The sequence below is a fragment of the Schistocerca nitens genome, chromosome 12 (genome assembly GCF_023898315.1).
Source record: "Schistocerca nitens isolate TAMUIC-IGC-003100 chromosome 12, iqSchNite1.1, whole genome shotgun sequence".
Taxonomy (NCBI): domain Eukaryota; kingdom Metazoa; phylum Arthropoda; class Insecta; order Orthoptera; family Acrididae; genus Schistocerca; species Schistocerca nitens.
In genome coordinates, this window is record NC_064625.1 from 154,082,793 (window position 1) to 154,110,288 (window position 27,496).

Consider the following 27,496-nt stretch of genomic DNA (forward strand, 5'->3'; position numbering starts at 1 on the left):
TACACAGTTAGGTTACAATATTTACAAAATGTGGGCACAACATACCCCCTCCCCCACCTCAGTATTGCGATGGTAAATATTCATACTGCCGCAAACTGTGACAGCAGATTAGATGGCTTCGTGATTTCAACATTAAGATTTTTGTGCAGCGTAGCATGATTAAGCACTAGCTGTAAACCTTTATGGCAGCAAGTTACGGCTTTGGGGTGAATGAAATACGAAGTTTAATCATTGTATTTATTTAATAATTGGAAAGCACATATTAAATAGTACACTTACAAACTCTTAGAAACAAACAGTTGTTAAAAATTACAAATAAAGCTTTCAAAAACTCAGGCAACTGATCTCTGAGTAAATCTGCAGAAATGCAGCTGTACCATTGTTTTGTGGAATGCAACAAATTTGCAGAAATAACTGACTAAACATAGGAAAATAAATTATGTCACTGTATAACAAAAGTTCTCTTAACACATACATGGAATAGCTTGATAAGACACCAAATGGCATCAGAAAACATTCACATTAGAAAACTGAATATTCTCAGAGTCCACAAGGCATAAATGTCACACTTCACACGTGCTTTAATTACTGAGACTTGCTCATTTCACAATTTGAAAATTGTTTATTAACAGCAGTCCATGATTACTCCAGAGCACCTAACATTTTGTATTTGTTGTAATTCACAACAATGCCAGTAGCAAATTTAATAATTACCTCCAGCATAATTGGTATAAACAGCAACTGCAATTTCATTATCTATGAATGTTCACATTTCTGCAAATTTTAGGCAGAAGGGAAATTTGTGTCTTATACTAAATTGTCATTTAAAACTGGTACTCCGTGACAGAGCCTAATGAGAATAAAATAAATTTACCAAAATCATATTGTCAACTACACGATTTAGCACTTTCTGACAAATATTTCATCCAACTGAAATTCTCAGAAGACTCATAGTTACACAAAATAAAGCAACAAATAATAGTGCAATATTCATAGTTATAATATGAAGCACATACAGATAAAGCAGTTGTGGCAAGGTTGAGATCACATTCAATGATTTCTTCCTGTTATCCTTACACTACACCTATAATACTGATAATTTATGTTGCACACACCCATAAAATGGGAACTGCATATACAACTAAATTTTTCTATTTTTCCAACAGGTGCATGGTCAATCTGAATTACTAAAAATTAGGAGTGTAACTATGAATTCTGGTTTCTTAATTTTAATTAAGTCAACAATGATGTACAGGAACTGATTGTATACAAAGTTCTTTCACAATCTATACTGTAAATTAAACAGACGATGGAACCTGGGCAATGAATAGAACAGGTTGCAACATTGAGAACAGTGTCAGAATGATACATCTGCACATGCCAAGTGCTCCAGTAAAAGACAAGAATTGGAAAAGGACAGCCACATAACATTAGCTGAGGCTCCCACAGAATAAATTTAAGAGCAAGTCCGACAATGTGCACCATTAATGTGTAGCACACTGAACCCGACTGGGACCAGTGCCCGACTCATCTTCATCGTATGCGTTCTTATACTCACGCCGCCGTGCTTCCTGGTCTGGGTCCATGTCCATCAGCAAGCACTCTTCTGCTCCATCAGGTATCATGGATTCTGGCCTGCAAAATTAGAGCATTTATTAGAATAATTTTTATCCTTGTCAGATGTGATTCTTAATGAGGTTAAGGGATGTTCAATTGATAAAATTATAAAATAATAAAAACAGCTGGCCATAGCTACTGAAAGACACATTGAAGTTGATAATTAGGGCATGGATTTTAATGGCAAGTCATTCTTTTCTGAACTATAGGGTGAATTTTAGAACAATTCATACACAAATCTAGGCATTTTAGTGTCGAAAAATGTATTTTGATTGTGCGTATAGTCATATTTCAACAAATTTTAGTAATAGGTCATAGTGCAGCTAACTTAATATAATAGGTCATATTTCCGTCAACTTTTCCCAAAAATGAATATACGGTTTTTCTCTTATCTTACGGGACACGTGAATAAGAAAATGAATATGTTGCTCACGAGATAATATTTAATGTGCTTTTATGAAAGATAAACAGATAAATTAGTACACAGCTTTATTTCTCAGGACTGTAGCACAAAATCGGTGTACCACAACAGTCATTTCGCAAACATAAAACATTGCTGCACAGAGTCGACAATACGCTCTCAGAGCCGACAAAGGCAGCTTCTGCCATAATAATCATTGCAGTCGCACAGGTGTTCCCAGTAACCAGTTTGAATACAGCTTTTGCCTTGTTCAACGTTCCTAAAGCCAAGTGCTCCAACAGCGTGAAGTTGTGAGGATATGTTCGAGAATTTTGAGAGTTCTTTAGCACTGATGGGAAAACATTATTTTGTGAACTGTGTGAAGTTAAAGCTAGTGCAGAAAAGCGCTTTAATGTGCAACAACACTATAATGCCGCTAAACACAGCAGCTGTGTGAAATGGAGTGATGAAAATAACAGCAGGCAAACGCTGTTATTTGAACAGACAGGTCAATCGTCAACCGTGCAATCATTCTGCAAGGATTTGTGTGAGATGATCGTGTCCTGTAACATCCCATTGGAAAAGCTGAAGAATCCACAATTCAGATGGTTCTTGGAGAAGTACACAACACATCCAGTTCCCGATGAATCTACACTGAGAGAGAATTATTTATCTGTATACTACAATGATGTGCTCAACAAAATACGAATTACCATTGCTGAGCAAAAGATCTGGCTGTCGTTAGATGAAACTACGGATATTAGTGGGCGATATATTGCCAATGTTGTTGCTGGTGTTCTAAAAGTTGATGGCTCTGGAGATATGTTCCTACTAATGTGTGAAGCTCTTGATAGAGTAAATTCGACGATTGCTATTTTGACAACTCTCTGAAGCTACTGTGGCCTGATGGTGTGAAAACAGACAACATGTTGCTGCTTGTAACAGATGGTGCTTCATATATTGCTAAACCAGCCAAAGGGCTTCAGATTCTCTACCTCAGTATGGTGTACGCCACATGCGTTGCACAGAATTGCCGAAGAGGTGTGATCCAATTACCCTGACATGGACAAGTTAATTTCCTGTGGCAAGAAAATCTATGTGAAGGCTCCGCTACAGGTGCAGAAAATCAAGGAACATGCACCTTCAATCCTTCTCCCGCCAAAACCTGTTCTTACATGAACTACACCCAAATAAAGACAATCTTCTGTGAGCCTGATAGTGATGAACCAAGTGCTATCAAAATTGTGAAAGAAGTTTTTACAGATACATTGTCTCTAAACCTGGCATACATCGACACCAATTTTTCACTACATCAAAAGCCGTCAAACGACTGGAAGCTGTTGGCACTCAGCTATGTGAGGCCCTGAGTATTGGGCAACATGTGCAGGGTGAGTTCAGTCGAGCTCATGGTCATGTGGCTGAAAGTGAAAACCAAATTGTGAAGTGTTCTCCAACGGAATCCTTGTTATTCTACACTGTAGAACATTAGTGACAGTCTTTCAGGGAATGCCGCAAAATTTCAAGATACTGAAACAAAGCTGACCTCCAGTGACATCTTGTGAAGTGGAGAGGAGCTTTCCCAGGTACAAAACTATCCTCAGCGACAGCCGTAGATCTTTGACAATGGAAAACCTGAAAATGCACCTTGTGATCCAGTGCAATTTTGCAGATACTGAAGATTGACATACGGTATTAAATAATGTGAAATGCTTTAAATACTACGTAGAAATAAAAACATTGGTTTATTGTTTCCATAGATTATCTTTTCACTGTACTTTGTGTTTAGAAAATAAAACATTCAGAGATTCAAAAAATAGGTGCAAATTAGCCACAAACCCTACAGAAAGGAACTATACTTACAATATTTTGAGAAGTGAATTTTGCATTACTTTATGGTGAATAAATAATCAAACAAACAAGAATGCTTTAAATAAACTTCTATTAAGTCATATTTTACGAGGGCCATTCAGAAAGTAACCTCCGGTTGATTTAAAAAAATACACCAAGTTAAATAAAAATATTTTAATATATACATCTTACAACTACATCTTTGCACTATTTTTCTACATAGTCTCCATAGCGATTGAGGCACTTATCGTATCTCTTCACAAGCTTTGAAATTCCTTCCGCATAAAAATCACCCGCTTGTGCCTGGAGCCAGCCTGTGACCGCATCTGAGTTCTTCGTCGTCATCAAACCGCTGTGACCCGAGCCATTTCTTCAAATGCATGAAGAGGTGATAATCACTTGGCACCAGGTCTGGGCTGTAAGGTGGATGGTTGATAACGTCCCACTTGAAGGACTCAAGAAGGGCCGTTGTTCTGCGAGCAGAGTGAGGACGGTCGTTATCGTGCAAAAAAACGATACCGGAAGTCAGCATACCACGGCGTTTGTTCTGTATAGCCCGTTGTAACTTTTTTATTGTTTCACAGTACACGCCTTGATTAATGGTCGTACCACGTTCCATGAATTCAACCAACAACACCCCTTTGGCATCCCAAAACACCGTTGCCATCAGTTTTCTGGCAGAAAAATCTTGCGAGGCTTTTCTTGGTTTGGTAGGCGAATTTGAATGTGCCCACATCTTTGATTGTTCTTTTGTCTCATGGTTCACGTACTTAATCCAGGTTTCGTCACCGGTCACGATTCTGTTCAACAATGGTTCTCCTTCGTTCTCATAACGTGAGAGAAAGTCTAATGCAGAGGCCATTCTTTGAGTTTTGTGGTGGTCGGTAAGAATTTTGGGCACCCATCGTGCACAGAACTTACGGTAACCCAATCTTGCTGTCACTATCTCGTAAAAGAGAGTCTTAGAAATCTGTGGAAAACCAGTAGACAACTCCGACATTGAGAAACGTCGATTTTCACGAACTTTTGCATCAACTGTCTGAACGAGTTCGTCAGTCACCAATGATGGTCTACCACTCCTCTCTTAATCATGAACGTTTTCTCGTCCACTTTTAAATAAACGTACCCATTCACGGACAACTCCTTCACTCATAACTCTCGGTCCGTACACGGCACAAAGCTCACGATGAATAGCTGCTGCAGAATATCCTTTGGCTGCAAAAAACCTTATGACTGCACGCACTTCACATTTGGCGGGGTTTTCTATTGCAGCACACATTTCAAACTGCCACAAAAACTAAACTAGCGCAGGTACAACGTTCACTCGACCACGGCTTGATGCCGACTGACCTGTTGAGTGCGTGAACGCACAGATGGCGTCGCTACTCCCCCCACAACCCGCACTGTGACCAATCGGAGGTTACTTTCTGAACCGCCCTCGTATTTCTTAAGGTCATATTTATGTAAGTTTTCGGTCAAATGCTTGAATATTTCACTGTTTTTTTTTTTTTTTTTTTTAAGGAAATTAAAATCCAGGCCCTATTGAAAATACTAATCCTATCTTTCCCAACAATAAGTCTCGTCCTCAGGAAAAAGAAGTGGCAGGACAATCAGAAGCCACAATGAGAATGTCCGGCCTGTTATCTTTGACCACCTCCTCTCATGTCTCCCACTTCATCTACATTTTCACAACAGGTTGGTCCTTATCCTAAGGCCTGAGCGACCTACCCCTTCTTCCTTGCCTTCCCCAACCTATCCCTTTTTCCTTGGGGAAATTAGTTCCGAAGCTTTTAACAATTTCTTCACTTTTAAATGTGAGTGGCCAATCATTCTGTCTCCTACTGTAGTCTGCGTCCAAAATGCTACAGTAAAATGAATAACTATAGTTGCAAATATGAGTGCTTTCTGTTTATTATTGTTTATGGTTTACTGTACAGGTTGGCATCTGTGGCCAGCAGCTAACTTTTCATTTCGGTATTTGAGATTTTGTGAATTTTTCAGTGATTAAATTTTCATAAATGCAATAATTAAACAGAAGTAATAGTTTTTGCCAATGAACTTTTTGTATGGACCAAAAAAGTATTAAGTGTAATTTAGGTGTGTAGTGACAAAAGGTGTCTGTACAATCATGACCTGCAGCTATCATAATACATTGGATTTTTTTTGAGTAAATATATGTTCAATTTTCAATTTGTATATTTAGTCCCTTAACTGGCAGAAGCTCATGTTCGATTTGACTGTATCTTTTGCTTTCATTCAGCATGCCACGAGGGAGAAACTGGCAATAGTTGGCCAAGTGTGATCACAAAATGAACAAACAAATGGTTTAATCCTTACTTCATCCTACATTAGTCACTAGAGCAAACTCACTCCATAATTGACAGCAGTTTGTTGAATTAAGCCACGCCAATTCTCACAATGTCCCAGAATTCCCGTGCATCTTCAGGCTTCAATTCCTTCAGTAACAGGGAATATATACCACTGCCTTTCTCTCTTCTTACCAACCAGGGTTGAACTGAACAGTATCTGGATTTTTTAACATTGATATTGTGCCCTAATCCTAAGGAATACAGACACTGCCAGTGCAAAAAAAAAAAAACAATAACAACCACATCCTCCATGTGAAAAATGTTTTATAAATGTAAATTTAGGTAAACATTATTGTACTAGCAAGTATCCTAATATAAAACAATCAGCTGATCCAATAATTCCAGAAATTAATAAGATAACTGTGTGATGGACCACAACAACAAACAGTTACTTAAGAGGATGGTGGTAATAATAACAACAACAACAACAACAACAACAACAAATGTGAGCAATTAATAAAAAGAAACCCTGAGCTCTCAGAAATTGTTAATCTGAGTGAACGACTTTACAGAAATCAGACATTTCTATCTAGATTTTTGCAGTACTAGTGCACATTTGTGGATTTGTGCAAAGACTATTTCATGTACATCGTGTTATATGGTAACACGAACTGGTCTGCAGTTGCAAACATGCTTGACGTGCTGCTGCTAGGTGCACATCTTAGGTGCATCATGTAATAGTGGCTTAATGGCTGATATTTTGGACACATACAAATAAGAATGGGTATTATACGGAGATTTAGTGTGAAAATTTAGTGTTCTACTGACAAGATTTGAATTTTGAGGTGTGAAGCATCTTACGTTATTGATGAGAGAGAAGTTTTATTAGAATAATTTGGGATTTCATTGTGTGCACTGGTACGTAAATGCAAAGTCTCAATATGGACAAGAAAAGCTTATGACCACAACTATTTAAGGACACCAAATTTTTATGTCAATGCCACTGAACAGCTCAATTGTATCTGTAGTAATTGAGTAATTTGTATGAAATTTAAATTCCAGATCTAGTTTTTCACATGTATTTCAATACACTAAAAACTTAAACTCAACTATCAAACTTATTATTTCAATACTCTCCCAGTAGTCTAGTATAGCAATTCATTAAGAGATTGTAGCCACTAATATATTTGTCGAGAGCATGTAAAACTACACACACACACACACACACACACACACACACACACACACACACACACACACACACACAGAGAGAGAGAGAGAGAGAGAGAGAGAGAGAGAGAGAGAGAGAGAGAGAGAGAGTGTGTAACTCTGGGAGGGCACAACTGCTTATCCCTCTAGTCCTCTCCTTGTACATTTTATGAAACCGATTATTCCCTCACACCAGATATAATCCCGACAATTGAGAAACTGCTGCCACACACTACACAATAAATATTCTTCTCAAAGCCAGCTTAATAAAAGTGCTTGGTGTTGCCCGGTTACTGGACGGTGAGAAAAAATTTGCAAACTGAAGATCAAACACTATTGGGAGCTTTTAGAACCCAGAGCCACCTGGTATTTTCTGTAGAGAGAAGAACAGCAATGGATGGTGCATTACTTATGAAATTTTGCAACAACTGACTGGCAACTGATACTGAATTGGTACATCTCTTGGGTTGTGGGGTAGAATGCTAGTTTGCTTTGTGTAGACCCCTCTCCTCATTCCACACTTGGAAGGGAGGGTCATTACCATTCCTTACCCCTTCCTGCTGCAAAAATCACATTTTATCTTTTTTTGGATTCAGATGATAGATCTTTGAAAAACTGTAATCAGAATGGATGATGGAAGGTTGATAACTATGATTTTCTAATTCTGGTGACTATTTGGTGAATAGTTATGATCAACAAAACAGGTTTTTCAAACACCAGCTGTAAAATGTTAATTGTTTAAATTATATGCACACAAAAAATATGAAATTCTCCAGGAAACTCTTCTGTTAAGAGCATACAAACATGTAACAGAAAACAGTTTTCACACTAGCTTTCAAGCTCTTTTTCCTAGTAAAAGGGCACACATTCACAGTTGTGAATACTGTTCTCTGTTTTGTGTGTGTTTGCTCCGCCCATCAGTTCAATACAGATGAGTGGTTGCCATTCCTTTTTTACTTACTGTTCCATCCACAAATTTCAATTACTCTTATAATTTTAAGATAATTTCCACATGTTTATACTGTGGATGTGAGAATAACAATGTCAAAGTCACATACCGTGGTGGCAGGCAGTTTTCCAACTGTGGTATAACATCCGGCGGAATAGTAGCTGGAAAATTCACAAGGAACTGAATAATAAGACGTCCCTTCTCAAATGGGTTCTTGTACTGAGGCATTCCCTCGTTCATAATGCACTTGACATCACCATGCTTGGTAACTTCACCTGAAAAATTAATGTAGTGTTAAACTGCACTTTACACTGGCAGTTACAATAAGGATTTACATTTGTTATCTACTCATTTTGTGTGATAATTGTCCAACTATATTCTTTTCTTCTGAATAATCTCCACATACAGAAAGAAAAATTCAGTAACATAGACTGGTAACAAATGTATATGCGTAAAATGCACCCAGAACACACAAAAAGCTTTAGGTGCAGAAGAAAAATGATTTAAAAGCACACTGCTATGAATAACAAGCTGCAAATCCATTATGAATACAGCTTACATTTTACTTTTTTCCATATAACATATTAGACAGAATCACAATATTATATTACTCTATGCGATATTTCAGTATCTTTACCTGGGATGCAAGTAATAACTAAGTCCCTATCATCTAATGTCCTTATAACTCTCTGGAATCCACACAACGATTCCACTAGCTCAATATTCATTCTCATTATGAGATCACATCCAGATCGCCTGCAACAAAAAGAGAGCAATGTTGTCAAAACAAGTACAAAACCATCACTTTCAAAATTCTTCCTAAGAATAAATTCTAACATGTTTAAAACACAGCAGTACTCTAACCTCACACAAACATTTTTTTACTAGTCTAATAATTGCTCCTAAAGAAAAAAAGGAAAAGATTTTATTTAACTGCCCAATGGCTTCAATATTCGTACAGGAAAGAAAAGTAAACTGCCAAAGAAAATATTAGCATAGGATAAAAGCATGTGTGGATTTATGGAAACTGAGCAAAATCTAATTCACAATGCATGCAAAGTGATTTCAATCTCACTCTTGTTGATGAGCCAAATTCAATACCATACAAGTAACAAAGTAGTCCTAGGTTATTTATTTCTTACACAAATTCTCAATACAAAATATTCTTTCCACAAGCGATAAAAAGTATCAGGTCTTTCAGCATAAAGTCAGTCTCAAAATACTGATAAAAGGTTTGGGATACATTAAGAGTAAAGCACGGCTCTGACCAATTACGTGTAGAGAAAGGTAAACACTGTCTATCAACCCTGCACTTAAGAAAATATCCTAAAAGATGCAGCTATCTCAATTGTGATTATTTTACCACTTTGATAGGTTAATAAAACTGTGGGTTTTGACTCTTTAACAACACAGTATATTCCAATGTTTGTGTGTGTAACAAAGCAAAGTATCCAAAACTTAATGCACACCTGTATTACAGAATTACACATTCCTAAGTTCAGGCACAAAGCCAGAATTTTATCATGCCTTAAGCCTGAAAAAACTTTCTGTCCTTTGTCAGTATTGGCAAGGTTGATCCTTAATCACATCTCGTAGCATGTTGATAAAAAAAAATCCTTGTAAATTTTAGCAGTAAGGTTTCTGCCGAGAAAAGCCATGCTGTGGTCAACTCCTTAATCTTACTGAATACACAGGAGATAAAAATGGAAGAGAACAAGTTACAGAAGTGGTATTCATAGATTCTGGGCAGTGTGTGACACCATCAAACCCAAGGAAGTTTATTACAATGGTATATTCAATCACAAAATACTTCTGTTTAACAGTTTATCCAGTGCTTGCTGCGAAACAGGATGGTTGTCATTCTGCATAATACGAATGAAATGAGAGCCTTTCAGAATGGTCTCCCCCGAGTAGTGTATCGACACCCTTGCTGTATAACATCTATACAGGCAACCAACCAACCAACCTTGGAATGACAACATTTATTGCACAGATAACTGCAGCTTAAGGCAAAACCTTTGAGGACACAAACTGATAACAGCCCTTTAAAACCTCAACAGGTCTAAAGCTAAACCCCCAAAAGACAGGTCTGCACCTACCACCTGAGAAACCAGGAAGCCAAGAGGAAGTTAATATCTGGAGGGGCGAATAATCATGCGACTAAGACATTACAAAATAGTTGTAAGTTCGGGTTGCAGCCTCACATTTAGAGAACATTGGCGAGAAATAAAGCTAAAAATATCTGATCAGAACAACACCTGTAAATTTACTGGCACCGCATGGCACATTCAGCCACACATCTTCCCTGGTAATATGATTACCTGCAGTAGAATATGCAGCACCAGTTTGGTGGAACTCGACACACACCAAACAGGTGGACAAAGCATTGAATGAGACTAGGTGCACGACGACTGGCTGCTTATGATCAACTACTGTCACCAAAATTTATCAAATTATGTGTAGCACCACCTGACAACCACAGAAGCACACACTAACAGCACAGGGTGGGGGACAAATCGATCCCAGATATCCCTCTTTGGATGTGAAATATTAAAACCTAGGTTGAGGTCGAACAGGAGGTTGACGTGCACATCGGCAATTTTATAAGCACCTGGAACTCGCCGAACAGAACTGTGGCAAAATTCATTAACCAAAAGGATTGGTGAGAACAAAGAGAAACCTGCTACGGACCTTCATCTGCCATATGTGATGCAGAACGCACTAAACCAACTGAGGATGGGAGTGTCAAGATGCAAGACCAGCCTCAGGAAGTGAGGCTTCATGACTGACGTTGAGTCCTGAAAATGTGGTTACCTGCAGGGTCCCCATCTACTGGTTTGCAGAAACCTGCATGATCCTTGCACCATAGATGTATATACAGCAAGTGATAAAGCCATAAATACATCCCAAACCTTTGGTTCACCTAAAAGAAAATGAGTGACGCTCAGCAGAATTTTGTTATTTTTACTACTTTGTGTTAGCCAAGCTCTGGAAATTTGAAACAAATTAATATCTCCAGTCACAGACAGGTACAACAGAAAGACTGCGAAACAAGTAAACAAGTACACTCTGCCAAAAGGCCTCCTGAAAAACACACACACACACACACACACACACACACACACACACACACACACACACACCCTACACCTCTCTTCACTCATACACACACAACCACTGTCGGTGCCAAGGCCAATTGGCCTCAGTAGCCAGTGATAGTGGTCACACGTATTTGGGTTGCATTTGTTTGTTTGTATGTGTGTAATTCAGGAGAAGGTCTTTGGCTTACTTGTTTAGCAACCTTTTTGTTGTGCCTGTCTGCAGCTCAAAATCTCTACTATATGGTGAGTAGTAAGCTATCTTTTCAAAATGTTGTCATTATTCCATCCTGGATTTTCCATTTTTGATTTTAAAATAAATTTATTAATACAAAATAATCACCAGTGGCAGTAAAAAATGCCAGATGCTGGACAGAGACCTCATCCGGAATTTCCCATGCCCTACAGTCTTCAGCAATATACACCTATGTAGTTCCTGCAAGTTTTGTAATGTGTATTCACATAAACTTTTTTCTTTCCCTTCTCCTTGAATCCAGCTAACAACTTCCTTGGTCCATCTGGCTACATGTCCCACCCATGGCCATTATAGTTTTAGTAAGTATTTGTTCTGACTTGTTCCCTTATCAATTCTTTCACTTTTGTGTGCCTCCTAGTGGTTAAAGACAAGCTTCTCTCCACTGCATAATGAACAATTAGTTCTTAACAAATAACAACTGCATTTATTTTGTGGAAGCAAAACCAATAGCAGCAGTTTTCCTTAAGAATGAAAGAGTATCTTTTTTCCAGTGTGTGTCTTATTTGTCTTTACATCTTTATATTAACAAAACTATCTTCTAACTGGAAGATTCTTATTAACTTCCGAATATAAAGGAATCTCATGTACTGCCCACAAGCATACTAAAGATTTTGCAACTATTTGTTCATCCTTCCATGCCCACAAAAATTCACAACTGGTAAAAAACCTAACAACTAACTACAGAATCTTATCACAAAAATTATGTCACCCAGCTTACGACTGCACTATTAAGAAATTAAAAAAAAAAAAATGGCTCTGAGCACTATGGGACTTAACATCTATGGTCATCAGTCCCCTAGAACTTAGAACTACTTAAACCTAACTAACCTAAGGACAGCACACAACACCCAGTCATCACGAGGCAGAGAAAATCCCTGACCCCGCCGGGAATCGAACCCGGGTTAAGAAATTCAGTATGACTTTCAGCTGGATAGTATTACAATGTTTGGAAAGCAAATGAAGAATATTACAGAATCACAAAGAATTCCAATTTTATATTCCAGTCATTTTAAAGTAAGACAAGATATTTGCATGGTACACTCACTGTACCCCAAGTTGACGTTTGCATGGTACACTCTTTGTACACAAGTTGACACATTGAAAGCTACGAAAATGGTATGAGCAACGGAGGCTATGTGATACAGGTCTATGTACATCAACTGACAGCTAGGGTAGCAGCACTGTTTGTCAACCATGCTATTGTCAACAGGAAAGTAATGCTAATTCTAAAACTGAACTTCAAATCCCTGTTAAACAGAACTCAGTTTCTCAATTTCATAACCATAGTGCTGAAAATTCAAGGTTTTGTGGATTCAATGACCAATAATTTATGCTCACAATACAATATTTCACTATTTTCAACAACTAGACAGGAAAATATTGCAAAATTGATGCAAAAAATAGTTTTTGCTAAATGAGATATGACTTAAAAGATATTGCAAATTTGTATTTTCCCGATAATTTTATAAATCTACAAATGCACTTAATATTTGTATCAATTATTGCATGTTAAAATTGCATTATGAGGTCCTAGCCCCTCAGTGCTCAGGTTTGTGCATAATCTTAAAACGACAATCATTTCACAAAAACTCTGATCTGATTACAAAAATTTGGCAAAAACCCTGAATTGGAAACAACTATGTACTTTGAAGAAACACAAAATTTGGCAAAAGACCAACATCAAATTGGAAAAAAGCACCAAATATAGCAAATATTAACAATGTAATCAGGAAAAAATAACACTGTATTTGGCAAAATTATTTTGGCATGAAAAGTAATTTAGCAAAAAGTAATTTGGCAATAAAACTATTTTTTCCCCCGTTCCCGACTCAAAATTTACTTTCATATTCTACCTATTAACTATTGTTTGACATGCTATGAAAACTGTAAGAAAGATCATTTCTACCATAAAACGTGTACCACTTACTTGAACATTTCATGCTCTTTCTCATCCAGAACTATGATGATGTCACCTGGCTCTAACCCAGGCTCCTGATCTCCTTCACCACCGAAAACTATTTTCTGACCATCAACCATGCCTTTATCTACATGAACCTCTAGAATTTTTCTGTCACGGATTGTCTAAAAAATAAATAAATAAATAGGTATAATAATACTACTAGCACTTAACTAACAATACATTCAAAATAAGAGATGATAATCACCAAATAATTTCAGTCAATGTCACTGCTCGCTGAAAGTTATTATGTGTATGTTTTGGAACAATATCAGTTATTAGCCACGAACTGATACTTGATAAATTTGAAGGACTTTCACTGCTGTGGACAACTCAAGCTGCAAAACCTTGTTCTAACTGATAGTTAAATTCTGGTATGCAGCATACCAGTGACAAGGACAAACTTCTCATATCTGCAGTTTTTCTGTAAACTGGTTGTCAAACAGAGTACCACAACTTTTGCTATGGATATCTTAGCATTTGCATTAAATTACAAATATTATAAATGTTCTGGCAGAAGGGTTTATTTCAACTTGCCACTAGTAGCCTACTTACTCAGAAATCCACTCTTAACAACACAGCCCCTGGTGCAGGTTAACACGTACCTTCTTGCCCTGGCACTGCTTACACCGGTCCTTGGGATTGATCCGCTCCCCCTGCCCGCGGCACTCTGAACACATCGACTGGATTTGCTGGATCATGCCAGGCCCCAGCTGCTGGATGTGCACCTGCATTCCATTGCCATGACACGCTGGGCACGTCTCTACTGCTCCCTTCTTGCCACCTCGGCCTGAGGAAAGGACACACATTGAGCTTCTGAAGAGAGAAATCCATAAAAAGGAATGCAATCAAAACAATTCAGCCTTGTCACCCAGTTGTAATGCATTAATAATGTCCACAATGCACACAATTTATCGGATAAGAGTCAATATACATAAACCGCTCGCCAGATTGGGACAGCAGTACTATTAACCCTTTTACCACTACGGATGTGCTCTCTGCATTCTGTGCTGAGAGCTGCTTTTGTTATAACTTTACTGCTTGCCCAATGCTGGTACCTGTGCTGAATGACATCATATCAGCTGATATGAAATATGTATGGGGTTTTTGGAAACTATTAGGTGAAAAATTAGAATCTTGTCCCTCTTACAGCCTAGTATCTTCACTCTATAAAGAACTGAATTTCTTTTTCTTATACACTATTCTTGTTGAGTTGTCTCAAGTTAAGCAGAAACTGCACTAAGCTTTAAAGAATTCACAGAGCTAACAGGGCACTTCATAAATTGTGTGTATGGTCATTTTTACTTCATACGTTGCAGTTAATGAAATGTTGATACAATATCAAAATTTCATTAAGGGGGGTAGGACGTCAAACGGGCCGACTTTGAGCAGGAGAGGCACCACAAGACATTTTAATTTCCACTGTCTATAAATTCATAAAACTTTGTCAGCATGACCAGGAAGGACTCAGGATTCACACTCGTAGCAGCGGAAGTTCAAAAACAAACTAATTTTTTTTACATGTGAAATTTCATCATTTTTTCACTTGCTATTGGCTGCATTTGTTGCTATAGGTACACTTTTCTTCATAAGTAAGAGAGACTGTTCAATGAATTTTGCACAGCATAGAAACCATACTTACAGGTGTCAAACTCTGTAATCTAACTAATTTATGAAAAAATGAATGAGCTGTTACGTTTTAAGCTTTATGTTTAGAAAAAAAAATCAAATTTTGTAGTTAATTATCTCAATTTTTACCAGTTTTTAATAGATTTGGAAAATTCTAGAGTTTCATACACCTGTAAGCATGGTTTGTATGCTGTGCAAAATTCAAAGAACATCTCTCTCTCTTGTGAAGAAAAATGTACCTATAGCAACAAATGCAGCCAACAGTAAGTGAAAAAATGATGAAATTTCATATCTAAAAAAATTTATTTTGTTATCTTTTAGCACTTCCACTGCTATGTATGTGAATCCTGAATCCTTCCTGGTCATGATGACAAAGTTTTATGAATTTATTTGTAAAAGTATAGACAGTAGAAAATAAAATGTCCTGTGGTGCCTCTCCTGCTCCAAGTCGGCCCGATTGACGTCCTACCCCCCCCCCCCCTTAAAACTGAAAACAGAACAGTATTTCGTTCTTTAGTTACTGGGTTTCATACTTGTGCAACGTTTGCACGCAACAAACCCATTCACAGCCTTGTCAACTGCAAATCATGGTCATAATAGTCATATCTCCAATGACTAAAGATATCTAAACAAGATTTTTGCAAATAATAGCATGCAATAAGGTACACATGTTTGATTTTAAATACTCTAAACTCTTTTATTCACAGAGATATGGATGTAACTTGTCCCCAGCAAAGAAGTATGCAGCTCAGGGTGCACACGCACTGCAGAAAAACCCAAGCTGGGGCCACCCAGTGCAAGTGTTTGTAGTTAACACCATGTTGGTGGTGTGTGTGTGTGTGTGTGTGTGTGTGTGTGTGTGTGTGTGTGTGTGTGTCTCAATGGTGAAATGATGAGGACAAAACAACACCCGCACCCAAGCAGAGAAAATCTCCCTGCTACAGAGGTACACACCATGAAAGGATGAAAACTGAGAATAGGAACGAACATACTGGCCACAACCACACTAACTTAAAATACCCTTCTTTACAGCTCAGGTTGAAAGGGATTCATCCATACATAAATAACTTTCTACATATTCCAACATAAAGTGGCCGAGACTTAAATCTAATGCAGCACTAGATTCTGAATAGAGTTTACAGTTCATAAATTTGTGAAATGGAAGTTTAGCAGGAAACCACTGACTGCTGAAATATATCAATTTTTGGACACAAAGAATTGGGCAAGGGAAAGTAATTTGAAAAGGGATGTAGGTGTTTGTGGTTACTGAAACAACACTGTCGTTTGAATGCGATGTGTAATGCAAGGTCTGAATAGTATGCCTCTTTCATGAAGGTTTGCTAAGTGAGGATCACAGTTAATACTGTAAAAGCTGGTGTAATGGTAAATACCCACCTTACACTTGTGGTGTTTATGATTAACAGGCATCTACATCTACATCTACATCCATACTCCGCAAGCCACCTGACGGTGTGTGGCGGAGGGTACCTTGAGTACCTCTATCGGTTCTCCCTTCTATTCCAGTCTCGTATTGCTTGTGGAAAGAAGGATTGTCGTTATGTTTCTGTGTGGGCTCTAATCTCTCCGATTTTATCCTCATGGTCTCTTCGCGAGATATACGTAGGAGGGAGCAATATACTGCTTGACTCCTCGATGCAGGTATGTTCTCGAAACTTTAACAAAAGCCCGTACCAAGCTACTGAGCGTCTCTCCTGCAGAGTCTTCCACTGGAGTTTATCAATCATCTCCATAACGCTCTCTCGATTACTAAATGATCCTGTAACGAAGCACGCTGCTCTCCATTGGATCTTCTCTCTCTCTTCTATCAACCCTATCTGGTACGGATCCCACACTGCTGAGCAGTATTCAAGCTGTGGGCGAACAAGCGTACTGTAACCTACTTCCTTTGTTTTCGGATTGCATTTCCTTAGGATTCTTCCAATGAATCTCAGTCTGGCATCTGCTCTACCGACGATCAACTTTATATGATCATTCCATTTTAAATCACTCCTAATGCCTACTCCCAGATAATTTATGGAATTAACTGCTTCCAGTTGCTGACCTGCTATATTGTAGCTAAATGATATAGTGATCTTCCTTTCTATGTATTCGCAGCACATTACACTTCTCTACATCGAGATTCAATTGCCATTCCCTGCACCATGCGTCAATTCGCTGCAGATCCTCCTGCATTTCAGTACAATTTTCCATTGTTACAACCTCTCGATACACCACAGCATCATCTGCAAAAAGCCTCAGTGAACTTCTGATGTCATCCACAAGGTCATTTATGTATATTGTGAATAGCAACGGTCCTACGACACTCCCCTGCGGCACACCTGAAATCACTCTTACTTCGGAAGACTTCTCTCCATTGAGAATGACATGCTGCGTTCTGTTATCTAGGAACTCTTCAATCCAACCACACAATTGGTCTGATAGTCCATATGCTCTTACTTTGTTCATTAAACGACTGTGGGGATCTGTATCGAATGCCTTGCGGAAGTCAAGAAATACGGCATCTACCTGTGAACCCGTGTCTATGGCTCTCTGAGTCTCGTGGACGAATAGCGCGAGCTGGGTTTCACACGACCGTCTTTTTCGAAACCCATGCCGATTCCTACAGAGTAGATTTCTAGTCTCCAGAAAAGTCATTACACTAACATAATACGTGTTCCAAAATTCTACAACTGATCGACGTTAGATATATAGATCTATAGTTCTGCACATCTGTTTGACGTCCCTTCTTGAAAACGGGGATGACCTGTGCCCTTTTCCAATCCTTTGGAACGCTACGCTCTTCTAGAGACCTACAGTACACCGCTGCAAGAAGGGGGGCAAGTTCCTTCTCGTACTCTGTGTAAAATCTAACTGGTATCCCATCAGGTCCAGCGGCCTTTCCGCTTTTGAGCGATTTTAATTGTTTTTCTATCCCTCTGTCGTCTATTTCGGTATCTACCATTTTGTCATCTGTGCGAGAATCTAGAGAAGGAACTACAGTGCAGTCTTCCTCTGTGAAACAGCTTTGGAAAAAAGACATTTAGTATTTCGGCCTTTAGTCTGTCATCCTCTGTTTCAGTACCATTTTGGTTCAGAGTGTCTGGACATTTTGTTTTGATCCACCTGCCGCTTTGACATAAGACCAAATTTCGTAGGATTTTCTGCCAAGTCAGTACACAGAACTTTACTTTCGAATTCATTGAACGCCCCTCGCACGACCCTCCTCACATTACATTTTGCTTCGGGTAATTTTTGTTTGTCTGCAAGGCGTTCGCTACGTTTATGTTTGCTGTGAAGTTCCCCTTGCTTCCGCAGCAGTTTTCTAACTGTTGTTGTACCACAGTGGCTCTTTTCCATCTCTTACGATCTTGCTTGGCACATACTCATCTAACGCATATCGTACGATGGTTTTGAACTTTGTCCACTGATCCTCAACACTATCTGTACTTGAGACAAAACTTTTGTCTTGAGCTGTCAGGTACTCTGTAATCTGCTTTTTGTCACTTTTGCTAAACAGAAAAATCTTCCCACCTTTTTTAATATTTCTATTTACGACTGAAATCATCGATGCAGTAACCGCTTTATGATCGCTGATTCCCTGTTCTGCGTTAACTGTTTCAAATAGTTCGGGTCTGTCACCAGAAGGTCTAATATGTTATCGCCACGAGTCGGTTCTCTGTTTAACTGCTCAAGGTAGTTTTCAGATAAAGCACTTAAAAAATTTCACTGGATTCTTTGTCCCTGCCACCCGTTATGAACGTTTGAGTCCCCCAGTCTATATTCAGCAAATTTAAATCTCCACCCAGAACTATAACATGGTGGGGAAATCTACTCGAAATATTTTCCAAATTATCCTTCAGGTGCTCAGCCACAGCAGCTGCTGAGCCAGGGGGCCTGAGCCTGCTTTAACCGTGACCTTCACCCAAATTATTTCACATTTCGGATCTCCGTTAATTTCCTTCGATACTATTGCACTTCTTATCGCTATAAACATGCCTCCCCTTCACTGTCCCGCCTGTCTCTGCAGTATACATTCCAATCTGAGTTTAGGATTTCATTACTGCTTACGTCTGGTTTCAGCCAACTTTCTGTCCCTAGTACGGTATGGGCGTTGTGACCGTTTATTAATGAGAGCAGTTCTGGGACCTTTCTATAGACGCTCCTGCAGTTTACTATTAGCACATTAATATTGTTATTCCCTGTTGCATTTTACCTACTCCTACCTTGCCGTGTCTCAGGAGGCGTCTTGTCGGGCCTAGGGAGAGAATACTCTAACCTAAAAAACCCACCTGTGCACTCCACACGTAGTCCACTACCATTGTAGCCGCTTCCGGTGTGTAGTGCACGCCTGACCTATTCAGGGAGACCCTACATTTCTCCACCCGATAGCAGAGGTCGAGAAATTTGCACCCCAGATCTCCGCAGAATCGTCTGAGCCTCTGGTATAAGCCTTCTACTCGGCTCCAAACCAGAGGACCGCGATCGGTTCTGGGAACGATACTACAAATAGTTAGCTCAGCTTCCACCCCCCCGAGTGAGGCTTTCCGCCTTCACCAATTCCGCCAACCGCCTGTATGAACTGAGGATGAACCCAGACGGCAGGAGTCATTGGTGCCGACATGAGCAAAAATTTGATTTCGGGTGCACCCAGTGCTCTCTATTGCCGCCGGCAGGGCCTCCTCCACATCTCGGATGAGACCCCCCCCGGCAAGCAGACCGAGTGAACACTGGCCTTCTTCCCTGACCTTTCCGCTATTTCCCTAAGGGGCTCCATCACCCGCCTAACGTTGGAGCTCCCAATAACTAATAAACCCATTCCCCCCGTGTGCCTGCTCGGACCTTGCTGAATGAGCGGCCACATGTCCACTCACAGGCAGAGCGGGCGATGCCACACGGCCAGCCTCCACATTGACCCTCCGCCTTACGCGCCGCGAATGCCGCTGAACCCGCCACTCCCCTTGGGGAGCGGGTGGCCCAACCACGCCCGGTACCCGCGAAGATGTCTCGACAGCAGGGACAGTGGGTGAAGCATGTAACACCTGGGGTGTACCATGCGATGCACCAGACTCCCCACTGCCGCTACACTCTGAGGCAGCAGCCCAAAGACGGCTGACCGTGGCCATCAACACGTTCAGCTGTTCGCGAATAGTGGCCAGCTCCTCCTGCGTCCGTACGCAGCAGTCAGCCTATCCATCCTAAGAAATGAATTTACTGTAGAGAGTAAAACAACTTTTAACTAGACTGCTAATTCACTAAAGGTGGCTGATTGCTGACTGAACTGTGGTTGCTAGAGACTTCTTGAAGAAAACAATGAAAAATAGCAATACCTGTCTTTGGACTATACTGAAATCAAACACTAGCACTACTGGCACTTGCATGTACGCAAGAGTGACAACAGTAGCTCATCTTTTTGTGGATGAGCTTCAAAATGTGTTTATCCACTCAATCAATAGCACAACTTGACAAAGCATCGAACCTTTGAGAAATTACACAATTTCATGTTTCCTAAATGCACTGATGTAGCAAGGTAGTTTCCCACTAATCTTTTGAAGGTTAGTATGTGTGTACACAATTTCATGTTTCCTAAATGCACTGATGTAGCAAGGTAGTTTCCCACTAACCTTTTGAAGGTTAGTGTGTGTGTGTGTGTGTGTGTGTGTGTCAATTTCTTACTAAAATAACAGCAGTAACCTGCTACAAAAATTTTCTGTTTTGAACTAAACACATATCTATTGATGACTGGACACATTTAATTTCTTCTGCAGTGTACTGATAAGATTTCAATTTTATGCTGTGGGAAAATTTTGTTTGTGATGGTTGGGCAAGTACAAAACTGTGAATGAACTGAGCCCAATAAGTTTATTAAAACTTAGTGACAAACCTTTACTGGTTTACATGTATCTTTACTATGAAATATTTTTGGTGAATTGCATACTTTGAATTTAACTGCTATAGAAAATAGAACTGGTAATTACTGGTGCTCTATTTAAAACACCTGTCACTTCCTGCCGCTCTAGATAAAATAAACAAGTGAGAACCTACCAACTTTCATGGCATTTTTTTAAAAAGCTCACTCTAGCAAACCTACCTTCACACTTGTCACAGATAACATTTTTCTGCAGTGCAAGTTTGCGAACAGCTCCTTTGTACAGTTCCTCCAAAGAAACACTCAACTGATGAATAACATCCTTTCCACGACGCTCACGTGCACGCCCGCGACCGCGGCCACCAAATGCTTGACCAAAGAACATATCGAAAATATCCATAGGTGCTGAGAAGCCATTGCCACCTCCCTCTTTTAAGGCTTGCTCACCACCTTGGTCATAAATCCTCCGCTTCTCCGGATTTGATAGGACCTCGTACGCTTGAGAAATCTGTTTGAACTATGGAAAAAAAAGATTATCTTAAATTTTTTAATCATCAAGTAAATCATTCTTTCAGTATATTTACAGCACCAGTTCAATATTGTCATCAAATGCAAGTTATGAATATGAATAGTTTATGAAATTTGAGTATATTAGAAATTAAAAATGTTGGTATTAAAAATATTACTTAATCCTTGAGTTGAAGCAGAACTAGTTCCACAAACAATGAACAGAACACTTATTAACACTGCATAGTCATGGCATATGTGCATGCAGAGTCCCTCAGCAAAATAATAAATTAAAAGAAAAGTGTGTAGATTTTATAGAAGTCTGGAGTGCTGGACTGTGAGAGAATTCTCAGCTAAACAGCTACGAACTTTTTTCCCATTCCTTTTGCAGGATATTGCAAAAAGCAGACCACACGAAACTATTATGCCCGAGCTTAATTTCTGAATGAGCCCTTTACTTCTTTACCTTATAACTTTTTTGTTCCATATTTCTTCTTTTCACATGTACCAAGAAATTGATCCACCTTTTCTAGATTGTGTTGAGAGTTAAGGAATTTGATAGTTCTTTGTTGCTTCTTAATTTGTATTTGCTATTTATTGTATGGGCAGAAACGTTAGGCTGCACTATTGGTCAGTTCAGGGTCAAGGGAAGTGACCAATTCCCATAGATTTTGTAATTTTTTTCCTGTCATCTTGGGTGTGTTTTTTACTGTTATATTTAGCTTGTCCCCTCCCTAAAAGCCCTAATTTCCTGTGGTTGTCCCGTTTGTATTTTTGGAGGGATATGATATTGAATATATAAGTATTTTCATGAAACTTCCTGGCAGATTAAAACCATGTGCCCGACCGAGACTCGAACTTGGGACCTTTGCATTTCGCGGGCAGTTTGGAAGGTAGGAGACGAGATACTGGCAGAAGTAAAGCTGTGAGGACTGGGCGTGAGCCGTGCTTCGGTAGCTCAGTTGGTAGAGCACTTGCCCGCGAAAGGCAAAGGTCCCGAGTTCGAGTCTCGGTCAGGCACACAGTTTTAATCTGCCAGGAAGTTTCATATCAGCGCACACTCCGCTGCAGAGTGAAAATCTCATTCTGGAAGTATTTTCATGTTTGCTGCCATGTGTATGTAGCGATATCATAGGTGCCATATTGGAGACGCTTAGAATAGCCATTTCTGCCATATTGATGATGTCATGGGTCAAAGCAGACAGCTGGAATCTGACACTTCTGTATTCCTGTCAGTTCATTACCACAACATTTATTTGGCTTTCACGACTACATCTCAACCAAACTGTCATCTCCACCACCCCCCCCCTCTCTCTCACTCTCTCTTTGCCATTCAAGCTTGGGTTCAAACCAGCTCCCATCAGAGAACATATTCAACCAATTAAGTTCCAGAACACAAATTCTGACCACCTTTGGCCACGGAAGAAGGAATATTTAAAACCATAACCTATTGTGCAGCACACCACACATAACACGGAATAATTTAGGAAAATCTAGGAGATTAAAATGAATGACAAGGTTTCAAACCAAAATGCCTATTACAAAAGCACCTTGTAACATAAATATCACCTATCACCACCACATTTTCTGGCGGGGGAAGGGTACTTGGAGGGGGAGAGATGGTAATTTGCAAAGTAACTGCCTATGGCACTTTGTTAATAACAATATTCTGCTCCTGTGGACAAAGGAATGAAGGAAGATTAGTAGAGTTTAATAAGGCAATGAAATCAGACTGTTCAGAACATCTGATTAGACAATGATGGAGAAAAATCAACTTTTACATTTACTGAATCACAAATATTTGAACACAACTTGTTCAAATGCTATACTGGTGCTGCAAAGCCACCTTGTCTGGCCAATAATGTTGAAGTGTTAAAATGTGAGTGCCACAGATCACTTGTATTTTCGACACTTTGATAAACATATCGCAATTTTCCTATTTCCAACTGTAGCATGGCCAGATGTTGCTATTCTGGTAAAACATGTTTTATTTCTTTTATTGGGGTTTTAGATATTTGTTTCAAAATTAATTGAAGCAATGGTCCACAACTTAACGTAACAAATAAGTGGACACGGTGGTCATCGCAATACACGTCTAGGTTTTTATCAACAAATATAAATAGAAACCCTATCATCACAACTTCTGGGCCTAGCATTTTTACAAATGTCTCGCAAGCGGAGATTTACTTAGAAATCAAAATGTAACTTAAAACATTTAGATAACTAATCAACACTGAATTTCCAAGGTCTATGCACATAAGCGTAAAGATGGTCCGTAATAGCACTACGAAACTCCATTGCTAGGGTCAAGCGCTCGTCTGGAAAATGATTAGTTAGAATTTTATGTGAAAAATACCAACGCAGGGAGTGAAAATAGCGATCATCGTCTCAACCTAACTACAAGACAATGACCGACTTACCTTTTCACCCTCATTTGGGTTCTTGTCGGGATGGTACTTTAAGGCTAACTTCCTGTATGCTTTCTTTAGTTCATCAAGCGAACAATTTGGTTTTACACCTAAGACGTCGTAATACGTCGTCTCTTTCACCATATTTGCAGGACGGTGAAAAAACCTTAAAAGGGGAAAAAAATGTTCAATAAAACAGTTGAACACATTATACGGATACAAATCTCTTTACCTGACACGATCGATTGCCTGTACATGAACGAAATATTAATTGATATCTATTTTGGTTAACTGGCTACTATTAGAATCTTGCACAATTACACAAGTAAAGTAAATTCACATTAAAAAAATATAAAGGAAAGAACCAGCTGATCGAAAGGAATAGAAGTTTCAAAACACGAATCCGAGATTGAAGTTACAACACAAAACTCACCAAGCTCTTGCTTATTGCACTGACACTATGCAAACAACTAATTACTGAGAAATAGCTTCACTTGAGCACAAATTTTACAGCACTATCGATCCACACATCCAACTAAGTCACGGCCTTCTCCGTCGAGGATATTATAGCACGGACTTCTCGAAATTTCCTGACCTTCTGGCAAACACGAACTGTGCACACCAATAGCACTGCTGCTTTGACATTACGTCATGACGAGCTCAGAATACTCTGGTGGCGAAGCAATGAACTAACACTAGGGCTACTAACTCGATATGTGGAAAAATCGAGAGATGTTTTAATAAAAACAAAGTAAGTCGTTATGGGTAGAACGATTTTCTTGTTTTTATGACTTGCGCGGGGGATATAGTATAAACCGTCAACATTTGTAGCCGGAGAAGCAAATATGGACTCAGTAAGCTCTGATTGCAGTCACAATTGACATTAAGCTTTTAGCTGTTACGAAATGTGCGTTATCAGGGTGAAGCAGCGGAAATTAATAGTGAAGATCGGGTTCATTACATAGCACTTTTAGAAAAGAAACCAAAGTGATTCCATGACAGACCACAACATAGATCAAGGGAATCTGTCTTTAAGCTTGCAGCTGAACATCAATAAAGCCTGCTGCATCAGCAAGTGACATCACACTGTAACACCTTTTTTGGTAACAGAAAGAAATTTGCACTTTAACGTAATGAAATTGGGGAGGTTTAAGAAATTACCCGTTATCTCGTCACTGAGCATCAGCAATAGTGATGAGAGTGTCAACAGGCCAAAAAATTCCGTTGATTTTTTTGCTTGCGTCAAACATTACAGAAATCAGTTTCCATGTTTTGGACAAGAGGATAATAGGTAGTCATTTTATCAGCATATGTTTGTATGTAATCTGTTTGCTCAATATGCTTGTAAAATAGGTCCTCCAAGCCTCATTTGCATTTTCGCAGTATTTTTTTGCTCTTATATTGAGCAATAAAACGATTAATCTGTAATTGTACATGATTCTAACCCAGGGAATGTTACTGTAAATATTTTTAAAAAAGGAAGAACAACTTTCTTCTGTTCCAGTCCTTTCTAGGACAGATTTTTCAGCACCTAGATCAAAGCCTCGAAGGTAGATAGCGCTGTGCTTCACTGTATGTACATTACAGCTTTACCAATACCTTCAGTTCTCATTTACTCCTAGCATCTGAGTATAATCTGGTTTATCTCATTAGGTGAGGAAATAACTTGACAGTGTGCAGCATATTGCTGCTTCTAAGGGAGGTCGCTGGCATCTGGGCAAGCAGCAGGATATGGGGTCATTAGTTTTAATATGTTTTGTTTCCAAAGGAACATGTCATCTGAAGATATTCAGTCATGGAATAAGCCAGTAGATAATTCACAGAATGTTCATAAAAGTGTAAAAATTAAAAACTAAATAAATAACACAGTAGAACTGTAGGCTCTAATCAATTGTGAGGCACTCAAGGACAGAAAAAGAGAATCTGTCATAAGAAAGCCTTTCAAGTCAGATTTCAGAATCTTAGGTTTATGTGTCAGATCTGTTAGCTTTATTGGAAGCCTGCCGAAAATGGAACTTGCGGATTAGTATGCATGTATTTGTACAGTGCATAATGAAGTATTGTCTGATGTTCACTGAATGCTGCAGTTCATATTACTAACCACAAGTCCCATCAGACAGTTATGTACAAGGATGGTAGAGTTAAGATTCTGAGGTACATGAACAACAACTTGCATGTAATTTGTAAACTATCACATCAAGTAATTACAATCACACACTGCAAACTACTGTAAAGTGCATGGTAGAGGGTAACTCCAATTTACCCAATATTCCTTTTTTTTCCATTCTACTTAAATGCAACTACAGACACTATAATGTGTCTAATCTTGTGTTTGTGGTCCCTATGAGAGGGATACATAGAGGACTGCAGTATGTTCTGCATTTATGGTCATTTCATCTTTTCTGAGAGGCACATTTCCAGACTGTTTAAAAATTGTTAAACTGGTCTCTCTTCACAAGAAAGGAGACAAATCAAATACAGAAAATCATAGGAAAGGTAATGTTTAATATGTTAATCAATTTGTTGAAGAAAAACAAAATTATCACTTATATTTAGCATGGAGTCAAGAAAAATAAATCAATATCTAGTGCCAGCTATGATTTTATACACAATGCCCTGCAAATAATGGATGGAAAACAAAATGCCACTAGCATTTTTTATGCTTAAGTAAAGTTTTTGACTTACTGGACCACAACATACTGTTGGACAACCTCCAAGTACATGGCGTTAGAGGCACTGCACTAAAATGGTTTGTATCAAACTTGACAAACAGGAAACAGAAAACACAAATAAAACATGAACAAAAGGAAGTTACTATGATATGTTTCTCAGTTGTAGAAATTGTAAAAAACGGAGTCCCTCATGAATCCATTCTTGGACCAGTTGCCTTTCTCCTGTATATAAATGATTTAGGCCTGAACAGTGAGTTACAAACAAATACTTTTTTTTGCTGATGACACACACATCCTTGTTACAGGAAACACCCCAAGTCAGCTACAAGCAGCTGTAAATAATACTACAACACAGCTAAATAGATAAACTACTGATTAAAAAAAAAACAGCAATCCCAAATTTCTGTGTAAAAGGTGATGGATGCGTACAACACCTGTGTGACAATAATCTCCAACAAAAGTTCATCTTCTCTGCAAACAAAGGTTGGTTGGTTGGTTTGAGGGATGAAGGGACCAAACTAAGGATCATCAGCCCTTGTTTCAGACGCAAACAAGGCTTAGAGCAAAACAACTCCCAAAGTAAGTTTGTTAAAGGGAAAGGGGGAAAATGAATGTGGAACCACACCTAAAAGGAAACGAATGGTATATACTGGAAACAAAGGTTTTAGGCGTATGACCTCAGAATAACTCAAATGGCATACACTTATAAACAAATAAATGGAACACTAAATAAAATAAGTTATGGTCTATGATTAATCTCTGTTAAAGAAA

The 27,496-nt window shown here is 38.9% G+C and overlaps 1 protein-coding gene across 1 annotated transcript; it reads right to left on the reverse strand.

Moving 5' to 3' along the window:
- Positions 1–223: 223 nt before the first annotated feature.
- Positions 224–24,680, reverse strand: LOC126215359 (dnaJ homolog subfamily A member 1). Its single transcript, XM_049942050.1, has 8 exons — positions 24,487–24,680; positions 24,066–24,219; positions 21,361–21,655; positions 14,249–14,433; positions 13,614–13,768; positions 8,970–9,088; positions 8,442–8,607; positions 224–1,635 (listed from the first exon to the last, which is right to left on the reverse strand). The coding sequence occupies exons 2-8, from the start codon at positions 24,195–24,197 to the stop codon at positions 1,485–1,487; spliced, it is 1,203 nt and encodes a 400-aa protein (XP_049798007.1). The 5' UTR covers positions 24,198–24,219; positions 24,487–24,680; the 3' UTR covers positions 224–1,484.
- Between the last annotated feature and the right edge of the window lie 2,816 nt (positions 24,681–27,496).